This window comes from Lineus longissimus, chromosome 7, assembly GCF_910592395.1.
Source record: "Lineus longissimus chromosome 7, tnLinLong1.2, whole genome shotgun sequence".
NCBI classification, from domain to species: Eukaryota; Metazoa; Nemertea; class Pilidiophora; order Heteronemertea; family Lineidae; genus Lineus; species Lineus longissimus.
The window spans coordinates 17,175,854-17,199,045 of NC_088314.1; the positions used below are offsets into that span (position 1 = coordinate 17,175,854).

The 23,192-nt window shown below is 40.3% G+C and overlaps 2 protein-coding genes across 3 annotated transcripts in view; both read left to right on the forward strand.

Moving 5' to 3' along the window:
- LOC135491447 (uncharacterized) overlaps positions 1 to 12,676 on the forward strand; it is an 82,703-nt gene extending 70,027 nt beyond the window's left edge. The window contains exons 2-4 of one of the 2 annotated variants that reach the window (XM_064777339.1): positions 4,718 to 4,904; positions 5,978 to 6,253; positions 7,580 to 12,676. In XM_064777339.1, the coding sequence (XP_064633409.1) occupies positions 4,760 to 4,904; positions 5,978 to 6,253; positions 7,580 to 7,626 (468 nt within the window). In that variant the 5' untranslated portion in view covers positions 4,718 to 4,759 and the 3' untranslated portion in view covers positions 7,627 to 12,676. The remainder of the gene's footprint in view (positions 1 to 4,717; positions 4,905 to 5,977; positions 6,254 to 7,579) is intronic. The other variant, XM_064777340.1, reaches the window with a different exon arrangement.
- Positions 12,677 to 15,582: 2,906 nt separating this feature from the next.
- On the forward strand, positions 15,583 to 23,182 carry LOC135490997 (U3 small nucleolar ribonucleoprotein protein IMP4-like). Its single transcript, XM_064776611.1, has 9 exons — positions 15,583 to 15,849; positions 16,861 to 16,969; positions 17,422 to 17,505; positions 18,016 to 18,119; positions 18,583 to 18,715; positions 19,394 to 19,548; positions 21,109 to 21,203; positions 21,749 to 21,825; positions 22,326 to 23,182. Exons 1-9 carry the CDS (start codon positions 15,847 to 15,849, stop codon positions 22,436 to 22,438), a joined length of 873 nt encoding a protein of 290 aa, XP_064632681.1. The 5' UTR covers positions 15,583 to 15,846; the 3' UTR covers positions 22,439 to 23,182.
- The last annotated feature ends 10 nt before the right edge of the window (positions 23,183 to 23,192 follow it).

Here is a 23,192-nt window from a genome sequence, read left to right on the forward strand (position 1 = left end):
TAACCGTTTTTGTCTAGTGACTTGAAAAGGTAACCGGATCCAGTGAATGCTAATCCATTGATTATTGCAGATCCAAATAACATACCAATGACAGCCATTTAATTCCAGTGAAAATGTTTATTCCAGTGAATTTAATGATGTGTCGGACTTTGTCCTGAGAGCATAGCTCGAGTTAATACCAATTGGTACTGTACATTATGACCATTAAGATCGATGATGTCACCTTTTTCATCAGTTAAGCGAATATTCAGCTTATTGAATCTTGGTTTACTGGGAATTGCTATTGGTTTCTCAAATGTGTATGCTATTAAATCTCCAAAATTAGCTTCCTTTATTGGTCTTGTGGTTAGCACACCAGATGCTTCACCATTACTTAATACACTAGTAGATTCGATTATGTCACAGTGAAAAACAAAATGGTTAATTGGTCTAAAATTGATGGGTTTCTCGCTTACAACATCATCCTTACTTTTATTGTCTAAAGGGTAAGGCCATTCTGTTTTCATGCCAAATAACTCATTGCTTTTACCAATAAAATAGATCTGATAATGCACCTAATTTTTTCTCTTTAGGAAGTGTAAGATGGCCTTACCTGTTGGTTCTTCAAGGTCAAATCTGACAGCACCTCGACTCATACTATTTTCTTTCAACTTATCCGCAAATACTTTTGAAAAGCTCTGTAGGTCATAGAGACCATCTGGTAGCGTAATCTCTGCCACATCAAACCCCTTAACTTTGATTCGGTTATTCTCCCTGGCCACACTGATGTTGTAAAATGTACAAGGTATTACTGCAAAAGTTAAAGTGATGCTACATGCATCCTGAATTTCAGTCTTGAGATTGACTGTTAAATCACTTGAACTCTGATCTGGATAGTCACTTGAATCTATGTTCATTACAGTAACCATTTAGTTAAGTAAATTTTCGTTTTCAAATTTACCTTTTATCAAATAAGTAAATTATTCTTACTTCATAATATTTCTGGGTATGATCCCTTGATCGTAAAGGTACTCTAATGTTCCATTACTAATAGCTACAGTTCCGCCCAGTTTAAGAATTTCCTCTAGGTTGGCCTGACTTGGGGGACCAATATTGATTCTCAAGAACCTTTTCAGTAGCATAGAGTAACCAATTGTTGTTGATGCCAACAGTAAACTTTGATACAGTGTATTTATGATATCTTTCTTTCCTGGTGTATCCATTTAATTACTTAGAAAATCACTAGTAAAACTCATTATCTAGTATTTAGTATTTAATTTAGTGTTGTACGAACTTTGTTCTGCAACTAATGTTGTAGTGAACTTTGTTCTTGCAGCACCTCAGTGCTGGAGCGAACTTTGTTCTTGCAGCACCTCAGTGCTGGAGTGAAGCAATCTGAGAATTCTGAATGTTAACCTGGGCGTCAGAAACCACGAATATGTGCATTTTGTATGGTCCCTTTCCAGATTTCTTTGTAACAGATAATTGAATACCATCTTTTGTGTTCTGACGCTTCTTTCCTGATCCGTGTAAGCGGTTGTCTTCTGTGGTTCTCAAATCCAACCATAAACCATATTGATTAGAATCACCATAGTATTTCTCCATTGTCATGTAACAGTCATAAGTTTTCTTCAAATCTTCAGACATAAAATGTTTCTTGATCTCCTCCCATTGATCCATCATTCTCATTCCTTCTGGGAACACCTGATTGGCAACACCCTCTATTGTGATCTGCACTTTACTTATGTTAGGGTTTTCAAACTTCTCTGAATCTCTAGCTCCATCTACATAGTCAGACACAAATAGTAACAATAATCCTTTAATAGACATTCTTGGAAAGTTGATGTTCTCATTAATTAGTGTTTCATTAGCAGTAACATTGGCTGTCTTAAAATGGTCTACCCAATCATAAAATATTGAGAATCCAGAATTGTACTTGTTACTCAATTGACTAGCAATCATCTTGTTGGTTACGGTGTCATATTCAAAACAAATATTCTCTAGTTTGTAGCCCATACTTGCTGTGGTTGCGGTAACTATGATCTCTTCCTTTGGTGCTAATGTGATTTCAATGATAACATCTTCTTGAATTGGAAACTTGTAAAATGGAGCATGATGATGGAATAGTTCAAAATCTAACGGTATTTTGTACTTCTTGTCAAACACTTTCTTTAATGTCTTTTCATTAGCTGTTTCTCCAGTGACATCAGCTTCAGCGACTCCTGATCTTAATTCTCTAAGATTTTTTGACTGAATACCCTGAAAAACTCTATCTTTTCTTTCCTCCTCTGTCAACCACAAGTCCTTGAATGTAGAATAATGACTGTATTCGTCAAGGTCAAATATCTGCTCTGTTCCCCACTTAACCACTATCTTTGAGATTAGGTTTCTACCAAGATTATTTACAACACTATTTTTAGAATCACCAGAAATGGTTACATGAGCAGACAGATAAAGAGATTTAGGTACAAAGAATGTATTCTCCCGCAATGCCGGTATTCTAACATACAGTGTTTCTTTGGGGTTAGCAGATGAGGGGTTATGAGTAATGATATGATGCTGCCTCTCAGCTTTCAAACCAAGTGGAATCTTATGTGCCCTTTCGGTATTTAATAAATATCCTGTTGCCATTTTCTATTTATTTACTAGTAAAATTATGTTACATTTTCCAGGCAAAATTAAGGCCTCTAAAAACCACTTGGTTCCACAGTAAATAGAAATACTACAGGTGGCGCCACATGGTGTCAAACTGGTACATCATTCCCCTTACTACACAGATAAACCACCGCATCTAATCCCTTTAAAATATTTCATCAGAATAACATTTGCCTTTAAACCATAGTGATATTCAGTTGTACAATGGCCATATCAGATCTTGCAGTCATTAATTATTTGTGCTTGCAAATTACAATGGCCATATCAGATGTTGCAGTCATTAATTATTTTTGCTTGCCAAAGACATGAAAAGGCCTATTGTGTCTTAATGGGTTTATCCGACAGAATTTTCGAAAATATTTTCGGCGCTGAAAAATATTTTTGCGACGCTAAAATAATTTCTCGAAATTCTGTCGGATAAACGCATTAACGAACAATAGACCTTTGTAATACTTTGGGACGTGAGTATTGTTTGGTCAGCATATGTTACCATGTACATGCAGACTCTGTCAACAATATTTTCAATAGATTCAAGCAACAATGATTAATCACTGTTGTGTATTGTTTAATACATGTAATGGTTTTGGGATACGACCATTGTTTTGGTCAGCATATGTTACCATATGTATTGCAGCATATGACTCTGTCCACAATTTTCGATTCAAGCATCAATGCATCAATGTATCAGCTGTCTTGTAGGCCTACAGCATTTATTGGAATACGCTGGGACTGTCAAGATGTGCGAACTTCAAGGGTTCATTTCTCTGCTATTTTTTAACGGATATTTGCAAATGAGGTATCCTTGGAAAGCTATTGACGTGTACTTTCTGTTGGAATACAGTAAGTCATGATTAAATTAACCCATTGAGCTCTAGTATTCCCTCACCATTTCATTGAAGAATAGTAGTATTGTGGTGGATGGTTCTTTGGGGTTGTAGGCTAATTTGGGGCAAAAGACCTGTAAGGTCTTTGGTCAAAAGGGCCTAAAACCTAACCTAGTTCCTATCACCACAATACTACTATTCTTTTGTGGTATCGGGAGCCAAATGCTCTCAAGGGGTGTGTGTGTGGCAAAATGAGTTTTGGAAATTTTTCGACCAAAATCATTGTCCAAAGCACATTTTTATTGACTTCTGATGTCTGTACTGGGGGGGCATTTCCCGCCTGCCCCTTCCATTTGGTACACCCATTAGAAAGCACAGACATGTATTTAGAATTGTGTCAGGAATGGGCATATGTCACGACCGAAAAGCCAACTTACTGATAATTCCAATGCATTTCCTATTTGGCTAGGTTGGACAAATTTAGCAGGTGCACCCAGTGAATTGATAGGTCAGGCCTGCTAGTTCACAAAGTATCCTTAGCGGTATAAAATAATGTGCCCACTCTGTCGATATCAAGAGATGGGATAAATTACTGGGAACCATCAGATGCGTATCGGCACACAGAATGTCACAGCCAACTACATGTGAAAGGGGGGAGGGGCGGGGTTTTGGTTTTTTTAAGAACACTTAGTGGCACAGTGCCGTGGGCTTTGGGATTTATGCAGGTATGCTAAGACTCTGCGCCTCTATCTCCTCCAATCTCCAACGATATAGTTCCAAAACTGAAAGAGAATAGTTGACGACCGAGTGCCCATAACGTCATGTCGCTATAAAAGGATGGGCCTACTTTTGTACTTCATGAGTTGTTTGATGGACTATGAACGCTTTATCTGGTCCGAGAAAGTGAGGTTTCCATGTACGTAAATACCTTCATTGTTAAAAAGTATTGAATTTGTGTTGGCCTAGTTTATCACTAGCCCACAAAAACTTATCAATCAATAAATCTATTGATTTGTTCAATACCAAAGTTCCTCAATACTTGTTATACTAAAAGACACTCTGAAGTGATGTGTTTTTGGCAAGTCATATACTTGTTCAGCTCATGCGACTCCACATTAATATTGGTGACTTCTTCGATCGTCCTTGCTCGTTTGAAGGCTTTTTTTGTAGAGGTGGGGGCATATTCAGTAATGTTATGAATGAGTGTGCACGTCAGGCACCCAAAGGGCGGATAAATTCAAAATTATTTTCCCTTTCAGCAGTCTTTATAACAATCTGTCCAAGTCTGATCAGCTGAAAAGATGTCCAGAGCAAATATCTGTGATAATGAGGAATACACGAGTGCCGCTGGAATTTTAGAAAAATGCAGTGTTGCATGTATCAATCTCATAAGCGGCGGTGACAAAGACAGCCCTCGCAATTCAAACTGCAAGAAATTTTGTGGAGGTGAGTGTACATTACAGACGACATACAGATGGAAGGGGGGGGGGGGTCAGAGTCAATCCTACACGGATGCCAAAATATAAGCAAGGGTAAAAAGTCTGAAATTTTTGGGGTGTCTAGAAAACTAAGACCTAAGACCCACTATGAAACTAAGACCTAAGACCCTGGATACTATGAAACTAAGACCCTGTACAACTCATGGATTTCCAGCAAATTAATCTTATGGATGGATTCTCCATCATTTTTAAACTAGTAGTGGCAGTGTTTAGGTATGGCTAAGGGGCAATACTACCCCCTCCCAGCCCCCCCCCCCCCAACCCAACCACCACCATCTCAACTTTGGTTAATTATTTGACCAAGCATCAGTGGAAGGGTTCATCTCAACCTTGGTGCATCTATACAGATCTAAGAAGAAGGAATTATAGGTACCTCCTAAATGTCATCATTTTCCTAGTGGGTCTTAGTTTCATAGTATCCAGGGTCTTAGTTTCATGGTGGGTCTTAGATCTTAGTTTTCTAGACATTCGAAATTTTTGTTGTAAAATTCTTGTCCTTTGATCACCAATTTTTTTTGGTCCAATTTTAAAAATTCAAAGATCCACAGTGAGTTCAGACAGAGATCTTTCCATTCCAGTTGTTAAATTAAGCATTTAGAAGAGTTAAAAATATCAAATCCGCCTGAAACCGGAAATATGACATCCCTGATCCTAACATTCATTAGTTCAGATTAATGTGCACAATGGGATTGTTTATTCATTCGAAGTCCTAACGACTACAACATTTTGTGATAAAACAGTACTGTCATTTGTAAACAAGTCATGAAAATTGGATTGTGCATGCTCTTCTCAGCTACTAGTCAGACACGTATGGCAACTGCGTCATGAAGCGGTGTGAGTTGGAGAAAACCTGCATTCCATATCATGTTTGACCATCTTGCCTTGGTGTAAGTTGCCCAAGGTTGGACAGCTATTGCAAGGTGTGAAGGGACCCAAGTCCAGCCTGGCTGAGGTCAGTGCAATATGGCGTCTATATTGTAGTAGGCAAAGTGTGATTTTTTCACCAATTTTCTTCCCCAGGTTGCTACGCATACTACTCCACCAAGGCGGACACTGAAACAACTGCTCCACCTGCTTTTACATCCCCATCTACAGCAGTAACCAACCCAACTACAGCAGTCGACACAACTACTGCACTATTTCCTCCATGTGATAAAACCACACTTACAGTGATGATATCAGTTCTGATTCCTATAATTATTATAATGGCCATTGCTTTCATTGTCATCTTCGGTCTGATAGTAGCTAGCCGGAAATACAATGAGCGCGTTCAGAACTTTTGGAAGACGTTGTTAGGTAAGTCGAGTGCCCCCTAGGCCAGTAATGAGTAATTCTGAAGCACAACGATTCTCAGAGGGCTGCTGGGGGAAAAGATTCGGGGACAAGACGTGATCACTATTATACTGGCCGTAGACGAGGTGTAATACTTTGTTATTTAACTCCTCCGTCAGTTTAGAGGGTATGACAACGACACTTTTCCTGTGGTTAAGATTGATATCGATTATGTGCTTGAGGGGTTTAATTTTTTAACTTGGAGTGATAATGGAGGAACATTTTTGTTAGTTTTGCATTTTGAGAGAATTCCCTTGAGATAGGGCTACATTTCATAAGTCAGAAGTGAGGAAAGTTTTGTTTACTGAAAATAACAAGAAAAGTAAGGAAAAGATTGTGCAATACTGTATATGATATGACTAAGTATTAGTCTCCCATCTGTTGAAGTACTACAGGGCATAGAACACACAATATATCGAGGGAATAGATATCACAGTATTACATGCCATGGCATAAAGGAATTAGTAAGTAGCATAAGTGGTGGTTGCTGTGAGCATCGGCACCTCTGAAGATCGCGTAGGGATATCTTCCTCTTGTTGTTTTCCGTCACATGGTCTACCTGATGTCAAGCCCGTTTGGCGAAATCCAGTTGAACTTGTGTACATCCTTGCGATGGGAGACGGTGTCGCCGACACAGGCCACCAATAACATAGGCAAAAGTGTCCATTCATGTATCTATAAAGGGGATGAATTTTTGCAGGCCATCAAAGAATTTATATAAGAACTGGTGAACTATTCTTATTTTGCATCCATCCTTCAGATATACAACTTAAAAAGATATATACATTGTATGCATTTTTTTCTGAATAACCTGATACATGTATATCATATTCATATAGCTAGTATAAAGTTGATAAACAATGCTTAATATTGCTTGCAGCGGATTTTAATATTTTGAATGTCATCAAGGACGGGATGGGACGAAAGTTTCAGTCGATTCTCTTCAAGAATTTATACAAAATTTTGGAATGGTCACAGCGATTTTGGTCCAAAATCTGTCCTTAATATAGGGGGTATCATGCTTACAGAGGTGATCACCGAGTGCAGTTCCGCTGAACTCCTCAGCTGTCTTTTCAGATACTGAAGAGGTGGCAAAATTACCCCCAGCAGTCGAAATTAGCTAGTTTTACAGTACCACCAAAGTGCGCACAAATTCTTCAATAACCTGTATTATATCATAAATAGCTTGCCGGATGGATCTGTTTGACTGACTTTTCACGAACAAAATATCAAACCTATACAACCAAACTGAACATCAATGTATATTTAGGTTTCTGACTTTTATTCCAGGTATTAAACAACCACACCCTCAAATGGTTATACACAAATACCTTTAAAAGAAAAAAAAGATGATGGAGAAGAAGCCACTCCTCTTATCGATCGCGGTCAAGAACGAGAACAGGACCGTGATGTGCCTGAAGAGCAGGGCGCACAACAGAGTCAGAGTGAAGCCTCGGAGAGAGGAGTGCCCGATTCCGGTAAGGTGACTAAAATCAAGGCTCCAAATGGAGGCGCTGGTGTCAGTGGGGAGGACACAGACTGCACAGATAGTTATATCACTCAAATACATACAAAGTGTACAACCTGGGTCAAAACTTATAAAAAATAGGCCAAAGTCAGCCTCGTTCTGGATTGACCTAGTTTGTGTACTATCTAGTGCATTCCAGTTTCAATGCACTATGATCTCAGATAGTGCTTTGATAGCTGGGGTCATTATTTGAAATGACTCTGACACAGCCCAAATCTATAAACATACTTAATATTGTTAGATACATACCACACTACAATCCTAATGCAACATGTATTCCATTTAAGCACTTTTGAGAGCATAAAATGCATTTCATTGTGAGTACTGTCCAACACACACCCCACCCCCAACTTCTAATTGGGATAGAAAAAGTTTCTATGTCTAAAACAAGAGACCATTGATGGGAGACCTTTGATTGACATCTTGGCTGTGGAATTCAACCACTTTTCTCAATGAATATGCACACCCCTTGATGTATGAGGCTTATGAATGGCTGGAGTCCACCCAGCACAGCCCCCTCCCCCTCAACTAAACTGTCAATAACATTCTTGGTGGTCAACTTGTGTATAGTATCATGATACAGCCTGGTACAGGGACCTTTCTGCTTGATTAATTACACACATTTGGGTTAATTTGTTTATACACTTGTCTGCTATAATCTCTCAAACTCAGCAGGCTGCTTGTTTGCAAGGCGGCATATTCCTTTGATCTTGTAATAGGGATAGATTTTGTTTCTGATACTTCAAGTGCAGAAGGTCAATTCCATGGTGTTGACCATGTCTTACTGTAGTGAATGAGTACAATTTACACCCTTTCTGGTCATCAACGAAGTGGCTATCACATTTTTGATGTTGCTTGTCCAGCTCATTATCAGCCGCTCATTAGCATATTGACCACAGTAACCATGATGAAACACGTGGTGGTGAAGATCAAGTGCTTCCTGCCTTGTCAATTTTGTTACATCTTTCCTGGTTCCAGTTCTTCTGAACAGGTTAAACGTATTTTGTTGTTCCTTTGGTGGATTATATTCTTACTTCTTTTGGATTATCAATGTTTCACCTTTGTAGGCCTATATTCATTCAGTGACCCTTACTTTGATTTATATTTTTCGACCAAAAAAGGAATATGGAATGAAATAATTGTTTGGATATTTGGATATTCTTGATTCAATGGATTAGGGATGTTGAGAGGGTGATTTTATTTATTGTACTGCAATAGTGAATTCAATGCACATTTCAGATGGACAAACTCCACTTTCCATGCATGGCACTATTATTGTTTACATTCCTAATATAGGTAAACTAGGACATATTATGCATGAATCTATGTCAGTGGGCGGCCAAGTTTATGCTAACCAGGTATACTAAACCGAGGCTATAATCTGCCAGCAACTGGGTCACTTTGGATATCAGTTACACTTTGGCTACCCAGAGCACTCACTGACATGAAATAGTGGTCCCATTGAATGACTTGTGATGTTGAAACATATCTTTCACAGAATGTCGAAATGACGTTAGAAGTCATGCTTGTCAGCTGGAACAAAGAAGATTAAAAGGTACAATTTCTAAGGAAGAAGAGAGAGGCATAACATGCTTTGGTAGGAGATATCTTGTAGGTTTATCAATTTTGCACACCTGAAAATGTTCGAAATTTGACTCCAGTTATGAAATATAAGCGCATGATTTTTTTGTAAATCAAATTGGGCTCATACCTCCGAGACTTCATACAATTATCAATATAAAGTATGTAAATAATGGCTCTGGCAAAATCGGCAGGATGCCAATTCTGCCCCCCTCCATCGTCAGCATGGAGATCTGATTAGTCGGGATAAATCAGCCAAATCAGGTCAGAAATGAAATCCCTCTACTAAATGGCCATATGCGTCCAAGTACATTTGCCCTTCAGTACGGGTTAAGAAGAGAAGAGGCTTTTTTCATGATATAAAACTTTCGTCCACACCTCAGAGCTAATATGAGTCACGGATATTGCCCGATGGGGTTTGTTCGAACTAAAGTAGTTCCAATTCCAAAAAACAGTAGAAAGTCTTTGAATACGTCCGATAATTATAGAGGTATTTCGCTAAGTAGCGTTATTGGCAAAATAATGGATAATATATTCCTAAAAAAGTACGAGAATGAGCTAAGTACATCTGATGCCCAGTTTGGGTTCAAGGCAGGTCTCTCCACAGCTACGTGTAGCACGGCTATAAATGAAGTAATTAATTATTATAACGGTTGCAACACCGCAGTGTATTGCGTAATGCTTGATGCAAGCAAAGCATTTGATTGTGTTCATTTTGTGAAGCTATTTCGAATTTTGATCAAAAAAGGGCTATGTCCATTAGCGGCTAGGCTATTAGCCAACATCTACACACAACAACGTGTACAGGTTCAGTGGGGGAAGCATATGTCTGGTGAATTTACTGTATCCAATGGAGTTAAGCAGGGTGGGGTGCTCTCCCCCGTTCTTTTTGGAATTTATCTGGATGAGCTTATTACGAGTATAAAAACTGACGGTTTCGGCTGCCATGTTGGCAACATTTTTTGCGGTGTATTTGCATATGCCGATGATGTTATTCTCTTAGCACCATCGTTCTATGGGTTAAATAAGATGCTAAACACGGCTCGTCAATTTTCTATTGAATTCAGAATATCCTTCAACGCATCTAAGAGTAGATATTTAGTCTTCGGGTCACATGACCCGCCAGGGGAGATTGTATTTGAGGGTACAAGGGTTCAAATTTCTAATGAAGAAATTCATTTGGGCATTCTTCTTGGTCCTGATGTTCGTCGGAGGAGGGTTCAGGTTTTAGTTAATGATCTGTACAAACGGACCAACATGCTTATGGCTCAGTTTAGGTACGCCAACTTTGAAATCAGATATAAGTTATTCAAAAGTTTTTGTATGCCGCTGTATGGTTACCAGTTGCTAGATTGTTCAAAACCATACATGGAAGAATTGTATATTGCATGGCGTAAATGTATTCGTCAGATTTTGTGTTTGCCATATCGCACTCATAATGACCTGTTACCAGCCATTATAAAGGACTGTAGCGTTCAAACTCAATTGGAGAAAAGGTTCGTAAAATTCATCAAAGGACTGCGGAAATCAGGAAATACACTTGTAAAGGTTACAGTTGGATTATTATTTGCCGGGAGCGTCTCATCAGTGGGGAAAAGTCTAACTATGGTGTTACAAAAGTACAACTGGAATAGGGATCAGCTGCCTGATGAATGTATAATGCTAAGGGACATCAATAGGGAATTTTGGGGATTGGGGCATAATAGGGTTGCCATCCAAGTTAGGGAATTGCTTGAAATGCGGGAGGCAGGGAATGATATTCTCACAAAAGAGGAAATAGACGTGATAATTAACTTTTTGTGTACAGGTTGATTTGATGGAGTATTGTTTTTGGTGTTAGTTTTATTGTGATAGTTCAAGATACTAATGTAACTTATTCAGGATCATCTCCAAGAATGAGAGGTTTTCGGGTTCGACTCTCAGTCTTACCTTTTACTTTGTTTGCCTTATCGTAAACTTGTATTTGCACCCAACTCTGTATTGTCTTATTGCACCTTAATTTTGTTATCTGTACAACGGAAAGTAGTACGAATAAACATATATATAATATTTGTGAGGGTTCGATTTCGAATCAGTAAATTTATTCATGATTTACAGTACAGTACAGCTTATTGAGAATATGCTAATATTTATGTAAAAATGCTTTTTTACAACTTATTGCGATTAATGTATAATAATAATAATAATAATAATAATGAGTCTTTTATATAGCGCAATTCCGTGACACTATAGTTCTCGCTTAAAGCGCTTTGGGATATCATATTATTACCCTGGTCTCCACAGAAATCAATCATCAGGGGTTCCAAGGAGCAACCGCAAGGCGCTCACTTTAACTCGACCAGTAGGGGAACTAAGCAGTGACTCGGCCGGGAGTCGAACCCACGAACTCCTGATCATGAGGCCGACTCTCTTCCACTGCGCTACCGCTGCCCCTGTATGTATTATTTGTTAGCTAACCAACATGACCAATGTGATAACGAACAGTGAAATGGTCAGAGTTGATGCAAGCGTTTTTTTTAAGTTGTGTGGGTTCAAATCAATAAATTGATGATGAGAATATGCTCAAATTTGTGAAACGTTTTTTGTTTGGAAGAGGATATGTACACAGCCAGTTGACACAGCATGATGTGTATGCAACAGAACAATCATTGTTGCATACACAGCATGCTGTGTACGCAAGCAAGCATCGCTTGCGTACACAGGACAGTAGTTTTATGTTCGCAGCGTTTTATATTAATATTCATTAGGCTCATTATAAAGCCCCGCCTCCGATTTTATGCTACCTGCTGTGAATCCTTGCAACATTTCTCTTGAACAGGCATACACAACATGCTGTGTATACAATGTACAGGTGCGCGCATTGTCTAGAGTACACAACAGACTTCGCTGGCTGGAGAAAACTGTTTCGGTCATGACACACATGCCATCCAAAAACCGGGACTTCGGCTTACGTGTTTTCCACCATGCTTGCAGTGATACTTGACATACGCGTACTTCAAGTGCTGTGGAATTTTCCCATCATTTTTAAAGACTCTTTCTTGTTTGTCGATGGTTCTAGAGTGCCGTATTACAAAGGCAATGTTGTGTTGCTCCTGATACCGAAAGAGAGCTATTTGGAAGGCGGGAAAGGATGAGAATTTGGCCCCACCTTGAAGGGAATCGGGGAGTTCTTCCACCTCCACCGCCACCGCCACCGCTATTTTTCTCCAGCTGACGCCATTGATGACGCGATTATGTTAATTCGCCTCTGCTGTGCATGCAACCAACTTGTTCCTGCGTACACAGTAGTCTGCTGTGTACATAGCCCCTTCGTATAAGGAGAGCAAATTCAACCCATGGCTTTTGCCGACTCAGTGACTGAGCAATCAAAAATCTTTTTTTTCGGGCGCGTTTACACAGCAGACCAATTGAATCAATCTGAATCGGACTTGATCAGCTTCGTCCCATGTAAATTGGCCGCAGTGTTGAAAGTCTCTGTGAGGCCTATCTCGCTTTTTTGGGACTGAGCTGTATGACAAGACTGAAAATTTTGCAATAACAAAAATCAAAAGAAACACAGCATATCACATACAATATGATCATAAAGAATATTTAAAGATAAATAAAGTAATATGTCAACATGTGTATGAGATGTAATCATTGATCAGTGCAGCCAAGTCCAATACTGCAAAGCTCATCCGTGTGCAGAACCAAGCCGCACGAATTATCATCGGGAGCATAAAATCTACGCCAATCACTGCAATGGAGAACATAACCAAGCTCCAACCACCAGAAGATCGGAGGGAAGTGAAGGTGATTACACAGGCAGAGAGGTCCAAAAGGGTGACGAACCAACCAATGTACCAGAGAGTCCAAAAAGGAGCTTGAAAAAAGGCTGAAACAAGGCAGTTCATCAGTCAAAGCAAGGCACTGGAAAGTAATCACCCTGAACTGAAAATCAGCACACCAAGGGATATATCATCTAGCAGACCCAAACCAACACTCGACCCCCGAATGTCACCGGAGATCAAGGACACAATCCCTGGTATCCTCAGCAAACAACTCCAAACAGATGAGGCACGGAAGGCTCTGACGATGGAGCACATCTCCCAAACCAGAAGTGGACCCACGTCTATTCTGATAGTTCAGCAGCTGGTGGCAGTGATGCAACCTGTGATGGAGGTGGAGGCATCCTTATCAAGTACAAAGACGAGGAAGAGATCAATCGCAATATCTACAGGTAGATGCTCCAGCATCTAGGCCCTACAGGAGCTGAAGCTGTCGCAACTGAAGAGGTAACGAAGAGACTGAAGCAGAAGAGAAATAAGACCAGACAACGAATAGTCATCTTCACTGATGCCCTCTCTGTTCTAAAAGCTCTGCAAGATCCAAGGAAAGACGAAATGCATAACCTCACCACATCCCTATGCATATGAAGGAACAAGGTTGTTCTACAGTTGATCCCAGCTCACTGCGATATCAAGGGGAATGAGAAGGCCGACCACCTAGCCAAGGAAGGAAGCAAGAAACAGCAAAGCGACCTGTCCCTTACCTGTAAGGAGGCAAAAACGAACATCAGAACTGCCTGCTATAGTATTGGAACAAGTGGAAGGATGAGCACCAGGGATATCGTGCTCCAAACGCCAGCTGCAACAAACTGACAAGAAGGGAGCAGGTGACCATATTCAGACAGTGTACCGGCCACGACAGGTTACGATATCACCTGTTTACAGTCTGCCCATGGAGCATGGAGCCCATGAGACAAGACCACTAATGAATATTCATAGGTTGGAAGGTCGAGGCCTATCAATTAGACGAGTGCATGTTTTTAACTCTCAAGTACATATTTGGAGAGGTATTGAAAAAATATTTGTTGTGGCAAGTCTACAGATATAAAGAATTTATTTGATGAAAAAATTAATTTCGAATTTTGTTAATTTGGTAATAGGGGGCGTGTTTTGAGATTTTTCTGCAAGTTGGCTGAAAAAAGAGTGGAAATAACAATGTCTGTCTAATTTGTCGATTATCAAAAAATTTCCGTGGTCAACTACCAGTTTATTTTTCACCATTTACTTGCCCGACTGTCCGGAATATCATCAAAATTTCAGATTCACAACCCCACGCAGTATTTGATGCGTCGCGGTCAAACATTGACAATTTAACTGCTAAAAGGCTTAAAAAATCAATGGTGGTCTTGTCTCCCATGACCATATGACCGTGGAGCACGGCTTACTGGACTTTGCGCAATATTTCGCCAAAAAAGTATTCTACGCAACGGTCCCTAGGTGACTTTTCCTATTCATAATACACATCCTGTCCATCCTAGATCGTGGTTACATGGGGAGTAATCGTTGTAAAATTAGGCCAAACGCAGACAGTTAACCCGGGTACCACTTTGTTTACGTTGGAACAAGCCGTGTAAGTCATTATCAGCATTTTTTTCATTGAACATTTGCGGGGTCAGCGTCACAGGGAGCAGCATTGAACGGTAAACAGGTTCACATCATATTCAGACAACGGCTTATAACGGCCTACAGGAAACGATTCGTATCAACAAAACTATGGGCTGTATCGTCTGTTTCATGTTTTTTTGCATTACGCCCCCTGGTGCCAAACAAAGAATAATTTTGAAACGAAATTTGGTGTGAATTTGTAAACAAAGTTTTAAGTCGACACCTCAAGCGGTTACGTGTAAACATTACATTTATCATCAAATTGCTAATGCATTAAAAAGTTGAATTGGTCAAGTTTAGCACCCCATAGATTTTTCCCCGACGTGCCGATGAAAATCAATTTCCGGCAGATAATACAGCCCGGGGTTGGATCTTCAAACAATACAAATTTTGTTGTGGGCTGACCATGATAATTACCGGGTTGGGGGTCTGAGAAATTTTGGGGGTCATTTTCGACCATCTGTGACCGGTGAATCGACTTTTCAGCCAACGAGGGCTTAACTTGGCCATTGGGACCACAAAACTTAGGCTCCTAAACTGAAACGTCGTCATCGTTTTCTTCTAATGGAAAGGAAATTCATGATTTTGATTTTTAAAAACACGTATTCATAATGGAAACAAATCCATACTGGTGACTGACACCATGTATCGAACTTGACGTACCGGGGTAAAACATAATGGTCGCTCCCCCATTTCGCTCGTTTCGTTTCGTTGCGCAAAGTCCAGTAAGCCGTGGAGCACATCCTGGTCCTGGCCCTGTGGGTGATGTACCAGATTGCCGGACAACCCTTAGGACCTGCCTGCAGAACCAGATTTACGGAGACAAAGAACAGCTCCAGATAACCCCTGGGTTGATCATCAGATCGAAGTTGACTGTCTAGCAAACGAGAAGAAGAAGATGATGGGATGAATATGCAAAAAGTGGAAATTTGACAGGACGGTGGCGCCACGAAAATTGAACTGCGCGTGCGTACTGTAGAACTTCCGTTTTAAGCCGTGGGGAAAACGTGTTCGAAATGGTAGGTTTCTCTGCGTTTTAGCGTCGATTTACCAAATCTTTGAGTGGGAGCGTAAAATATATGTATATTTTATAGTTCTGTTCATTTACGTTGGTTAAATGTGTGGTGAAAAAACTACATTTCATTATCTCTATCTTTGCAGTGTAAACCGCTGTACATTCATGCATTTGTAATATAATAGTGTATAAGGCCAGGCCGACAATCATTGACAAGGGCCTACTGTAGTGTAACTGTTCATCCGAGATACAATTTTTTGTTTTGATACTCCTACTTCGTATACAAAAAATATGGGAGGCGGAGTTTATTGAAAACCACTGGTTGTGTCAGGATGGTACTGTTTGAACTCCCTGTGGGGCTGGGCTATGCCCATGGGATGCCATGGCCATGGGCAGCCTAGACAGCTTGCGAAAATAAATTTAGGCCATTTTGAGAAGGAGTTTTCACAGGCAGCAAAAATCTGCATGAAAAAATCCTCGTGCCCCCACCAATTATGGCCTGTCAGTTGCCATGGCACACTTTTACACACTTACTTACTATTTATTTAGCCCTCTTCGTCCCTGGTGCTGGGGCATAAAGCCTTCTTGCCATCTTCCCTTGTCCTTGGCCACTCTTATTGCTGTGTCCCAAGACAGGCCAAAGGTTTCCAGCTGTTTCATCATCGTGCGGCGCCAGGTGTTCTCTGGCCGTCCACGTTTCCGTCCTTCTTGTGGGGTCCATCTGAGAGAGCCACCTTTGGTATGCAATCTGGTTGCATTCTCATCACATGACTTGGCCATCGGAATCTCCTCCGCCTGATCTCGTTCCCGATACAATCTGAGTCTTCTCATAGAGAGCCTTGTTGGTGATCTTTCTTCGCAAGAATATCCTGCAGATCTTGTGTAGGCATCTGTTATGGAAGGATGCTATCTTCCCCATGTTTTCTACGGTGGTTCTCCAACATTCGAGCCATAGAGGAGTATGGACTTAACATTGCTGTGATATAGCCTGACTTACTTGACATTTCTTTTGCAGTTGCGTCGACAGGCACGTCTCAGGCGCGAATATATCTACCGTAAATCTGTGGAGGAGAAGGACCGAGCTATCGCTGAAAAGAAACAGAAGCTAAAGAATGCTTTAGACGGTGAGCAATATTTGAATGATAAATCCTTCCATCGGCTGTTTATTATTCACATTTTATTGCATGAGTTCAGATCATTTGGGTTAAAGGTGCCACTGCCATGGCTCCTTGGCCCTAGGATATCAGTTGTGCAGAATGCCGCTGTGACAGGGGCTTTCAGCGAGCGCGTCCTCGGCCGCTGGTGCGCCCGATAGCTATCCATCACATCAGTGTAGGGCCATGTGGCAGTATAGACTCGGATATATACAGAATGTAGAGTTGGAAAGAATTGTCCTTCCAAGAGATCTGGTATGTGAAAAACATTTGTGAGTTAAAGCTCATTTAGCTTTCAGAGATCATCAATCCATGTATCTGAGATGAAAAAGTTATATTATGGCCCAGTGTGTAGTTATTTTCAATTTGGATTTTTTGTTATTGACTACAATTCTTTTCATCGCCTCTTTACTTTTTTTCAGAAAATAAAATCTTACCGACTGATCTGCGGAAAAATGCTGTATCTCTTCAGAGAAAACTTGACTGGGAAGTGGAAGAGGCCCTTGGTGAGTATATGAAAGGAAGTGATTAGGAAACCGACTGATTGGGAAACCAACTGATAAGGAAATAAGTTGTTAATTATATCAAAGTAGTTGATTGGGAAATCAGCTGATTAGGAAATCAACTGTACTTATATCAGAGGATTGATTTGGAAATCAACTGACAAGGGAAATCAGTCGATTTAAAATTGATTAGGAAATCAGGACCTTGATGAAGACGATCAAGAAATTCAAAAAGAAATTCTGGCCAAATGTCTGATATCAGTCACCAGATCACACTAGTTGATTTTCTCCAACCTTAGAAAGCCAAACAGAGATTTCAAATCATGAAAGTTTCATGAAACTGTGTAAAAAATAGGTTTCTACTTTCACCATAGCCTAATCAGTAGAAATTCGAATTCTCTTAAATTATCCTGGGAAAATCACTTCGAGTGAATGCCCTTCTTGATGAAATTACTAGATAGATTAGGGAGAGTTTGTAAACCAAGTCGCTGTATTAAAAAGTGTCCATTTCAGGTGACAATGTTGATGATGAGTACAAGTGGGCAGGTGTAGAAGATCCAAAGATTATGATAACAACATCCAGGGATCCAAGTTCAAGGTTAAAGATGTTTGCAAAGGTAACGAGTTGTTTAAAATTGCTGGAAATTCTTTTGGAAAATTAAAGGAGTTTTTGTGTCAGTTGTTGAAAAGCAAAGAAACTTACCATTAGAAGAAATGCCGCTCCATATTATTGAATGATTAAAAACTCTTGATTGATCTAATTGCGTTGGTTTCAATATCTGATTCCAAGAATACAACGACTAGTCTTTATCTATTCTTGCTAATAGGTCCCATTGTTTATAACTTTGGGCAAGTCACTTTGTTTTTTCATTGTCGCTTCAAATTAGATTTCAAAATGTTTTGTTACCTGTACTTTTGCATCAGCAAACGTAAAAAATTTCCTTGTGACAAACAAGTGTAGTTTGTCATAAACTGCTGCTCTTTGAGTTACCGAAGAAAGATTGACTGGACTGGTAACCGCAGTTCTTAAGTGCTGAATTCACAAGTGCGAAATGTTGATGACCATGATGTTAATTTCAGGAGGTGCGACTGATCTTTCCAAACTCTCAGAGAATCAACCGCGGTAATTATGAGATAAAGCAGCTGGTGGAAGCGTGCCGGGCTAATGATGTCACCGACCTCATCATGTTGCAAGAACACCGCGGAGAGCCAGGTCAGTGTTTTCACCTGCATGCAGGCAAGTTTAGTCGCTGTGATCTGCTCTTATGATTGTATGATGTGACTAAAACATTGTTTGTGGTGGTCGTCATAGGTGCCTGCGACAAGAATTGACGGTACCGCAACCAGGAAATCAATATGAAATACAAATCCCTTGTTACGGGGCGGGGCGTTCCTTTGAAATATTTTGTTTTGCCATAATCCAAACAAACCAGCCTGAAATTCATCTTTCAGGGGTGTCAGATTTCAGGAGATTTTAGGAGATTTCAGACCTAAATGTTTATTTCGATAGCTGGAGTGGAAAGATCCCTGTCTCAATTGTCTGTGGATCTTTGAATTATCAGAATTGGACCAAGAATAGACATTTTAGAAGCATTTTTGTGCAAGTGGGAGCTGATCAAATGACAAGATTTTTACAACAGATAATTTTCAGACTCTGCCCCAGGCACAGGTCTTTGGCATCTCTGATCTTCTCCCACACTCTTTGGACTCCACTTTGCCCAACCTCAGACTTTGTCGTTGGAAGAGAGCTACCGGGAGGATCCCTCTACATGTTCAGAATGCCTTAATTGATGCCCTGCCAGATATTTTTATCCTTTTTTTCCGAGATTCTGACTTCTCTTCTATTCAGAATGATTACAGTACTGAAACTTTTTAATTTTGTATTTTTCAGATGGCCTGACAGTGTGTCACTTTCCTTATGGTCCCTCGGCTTACTTCACACTTTCCAATACAGTGATGCGACACGACATCCCAGACGTGGGCAAGATGTCTGAACAGTATCCACATCTAATCTTCAATAACTTGAAGTCAAAACTGGGCGCTAGGGTAAGTAGAATGTCCGCCGGTGCGATCAGCCTTATACATATGTTGTAATCCTTTGAAGACTTTGAATCAGCATCACTGTCGGCAGAAATTCAAACAAACTTCCAGATTTTGCAATCCAGTTACGCATGTGCATGAATAAGTATCCATTGGCTACATGTATGGCTTGGTTAACTAAGTTACTTATCAATGCACTTGCAAAACTGGATGCAAAATCTAAATATTTTGTCCCAACTTCTGAAGACTGTCATGTTCACTCAAAGGCCTCAAAGCGGTATTGAAATGTTCCCTTCCCTGCATTCCAGTTGTAACTTTGTCCTCTAAATACCAATTTTGGAAGAGTGGAAATAATAATTCAAAGTGTATTTCAACCTCGCAGAATCTCTTTCTATGCAGCACAGCAATGGCAATAATTTGATACGTCTTTCCAATACATGTACTATAATGGTCATTGTGTATAGTACTTAATTAATGCTACGTGGGGTGTGTAGTGTGAAGTTCAAAAGTTTGTTTTCTTATGTGACCCATGCCAAGGAGGAGGTCCTGGCTGAATGCACGTGGTCTTTGTAGTCTTCTCTGGGAGATGTTAGGACCAATGCACTTGGTCTTTGTAGTCTTCTCTGGGTGATGTTATGACCAATGCACTTGGTCTTTGTAGTCTTCTCTGGGTGATGTTATGACCAATGCACTTGGTCTTTGTAGTCTTCTCTGGGAGATGTTAGGACCAATGCACTTGGTCTTTGTAGTCTTCTCTGGGAGATGTTAGGACCAATGCACTTGGTCTGTGTAGTCTTCTCGGGGAGATGTTATGACCAATGCACTTGGTCTTTGTAGTCTTCTCTGGGTGATGTTATGACCAATGCACTTGGTCTTTGTAGTCTTCTCTGGGTGATGTTATGACCAATGCACTTGGTCTTTGTAGTCTTCTCTGGGTGATGTTATGACCAATGCACTTGGTCTTTGTAGTCTTCTCTGGGTGATGTTATGACCAATGCACTTGGTCTTTGTAGTCTTCTCTGGGTGATGTTATGACCAATGCACTTGGTCTTTGTAGTCTTCTCTGGGTGATGTTAGGACCAATGCACTTGGTCTTTGTAGTCTTCTCTGGGAGATGTTAGGACCAATGCACTTGGTCTTTGTAGTCTTCTCTGGGAGATGTTAGGACCAATGCACTTGGTCTGTGTAGTCTTCTCGGGGAGATGTTATGACCAATGCACTTGGTCTTTGTAGTCTTCTCTGGGAGATGTTATGACCAATGCACTTGGTCTTTGTAGTCTTCTCTGGGTGATGTTAGGACCAATGCACTTGGTCTTTGTAGTCTTCTCTGGGAGATGTTAGGACCAATGCACTTGGTCTTTGTAGTCTTCTCTGGGTGATGTTAGGACCAATGCACTTGGTCTGTGAAGTCTTCTCGGGGAGATGTTAGGACCAATGCACTTGGTCTTTGTAGTCTTCTCTGGGAGATGTTAGGACCAGGCTACTCAGAACATTGCCTTCCAGCTCTTGTTGAAAACAAAGAAAAATTTCTCAAGTAAAATATACTCGTGGTTCATGTTTTTTCAGGTCACGAATGTTTTAAAGTATTTATTTCCTGTGCCCAAAGAAGACAGTAAACGAGTTATCACATTCGCTAACGACGAGGATTATATCTCATTCAGGTATGTTTTTTCATGTTACAAGTTCATCTGAGGTGATTATCGTGCCGTCCTATGTCTTGTAAAATCACCGTCAAAATGTTTTAACTAATGATGTAACTACTTATCCAAAGATCTACTGATCTCTCTCTGTTGATTGTTTCGAGAGTCCAACCGACGACCTCCTGATTATAAGCCCAACATTCTGACCACTATGCCACTGATCGCCCTCTGTTGATTCCTTTAAGAGTGGAAACCATCACCTCATGATTGTGAGCCTGGGACTCTTACCACTATGCCACTGATCTCCCTCTGTTGATTCTTTCAAGAGTGGAACCCGTGACCTACTGATTATGAGCCGTGAGCTTCAGCCACTTTGCCACCGATCTCCCTCAATTGATCCTTTCAAGAATGTAACCCTTGACCTCCCGATTGTGAGCCTGGTACTCAGCCTATATGCCACAGATCTCTCTGGGTTAGGCTGGGAATAGATGTTAGGTACTTGGAGACAGTTGTACAGTAAAAAGCGCAATATAACAAGTTACATTTCATTCATTCTGTCATTGTAGGCATCACGTTTATAAGAAGACGGAGAATGGTAGAGATGTCGAGTTGACGGAGGTTGGACCGAGATTTGAAATGAAGTGTAAGTAATAAGTAGAACCTCTCTAAGAGGGACAACCTTGGGACTGAGATTTGCTGTACTTTATAAACTGGTCAACTTGAATGAAAATTACCAATTTGCGACCAAATTCAGTGTCCTTTATTGAGAGGATATCCTACTTACAGAGGTGTCCACAAAGAGAGGTTCAGACATTTATAAAGATAACCACTCCCACTTCACACTGCCCTTAAGTGTACATGTACCATTGGGATGTTGTCGCGAAGCATAGAAAAATGTTAGTTAAACAGGTTTAAAAAGCAACATGATTTTCAATATTTCAGAAAATATTGGTGAAACTGAAGAGGCTTCTTCAAGCCAAAAATCAGTCTTCTATTTCTGTTTTTTTTCCAAGTCTGTTCAAACCCCCCAACTTCGAAATCTTTTTACAAATTGTTCAAGCAGACGATGGCATGTGCTGTGTGACAGTGTTCGTAACTGATGTAACAAGTCCCTTGAAATGAAATTGTCTTTGTCTTCTTCAGTGTACCAGCTTATCCTTGGGACGATTGACAATGCCAGTTCATCAGATGTCGAATGGGTCTATAAGCCGTACATGCGAACAGCCAAGAAGAGACGTTATCTCAGCGATATGTAGCGAGGAGTTGGCAGACTTTCTCAAGGAATAGATGATGTTTCCTGTGGAATACAATCGTGAATTTACCGAGTTTATGTTGTTATTAGTTGTTGCTGCTGAAGTGGAGTTCTCCTCTAATTGAACACAACTTGTCGTCCCAAAAGGGCCAAAATCATCACACCTACAATTTAGCCTATGAAACTGTCCTATGGGACTACTTATCGGTCTTGGATCAAAGGCAACTTCTGAAGAAACCTATTTTGGTCATTTAAACTACGTGTAGGAAAGACATTTTTGGGTCGCATAGGACAAAATCAAGGTTGCACAAAATACCTCATTCTGAAAAACTTGAAACCCTCTCGGCCAAACACAAGGAAATACCTGAGTGATGCAGTCCAATTTGTAAATAGAAAACAATTGTAAATACATGGCTACATTATAAAGAAATGAAAGTCTTCTTCTGTTTGTGTTTAATGGGATACTCGTGGACTTTTCAGTAGTGCCATGCTGTAACAGAGCCAATCCATGAGTGCTTGTGTCATTGTTGGCGTACATGTAGGTCTGTGTAGGGATGTTAGAAATTTGTGACGGAGATTGTAAGCCAGGATTGTAAGTAAAAATGTGGAGGTGTTTTGAAGTTCTTCAAGTGATATCCTAAGCTGATGAGGAAAGATCCAGCGAGCAAAGGACGATGTCACAACTGGGCAAGATAGGAGTGAATAATGGGACACTATTTTGCAAATAACATCAAATTTCCGGAGATGTTTAATCAACA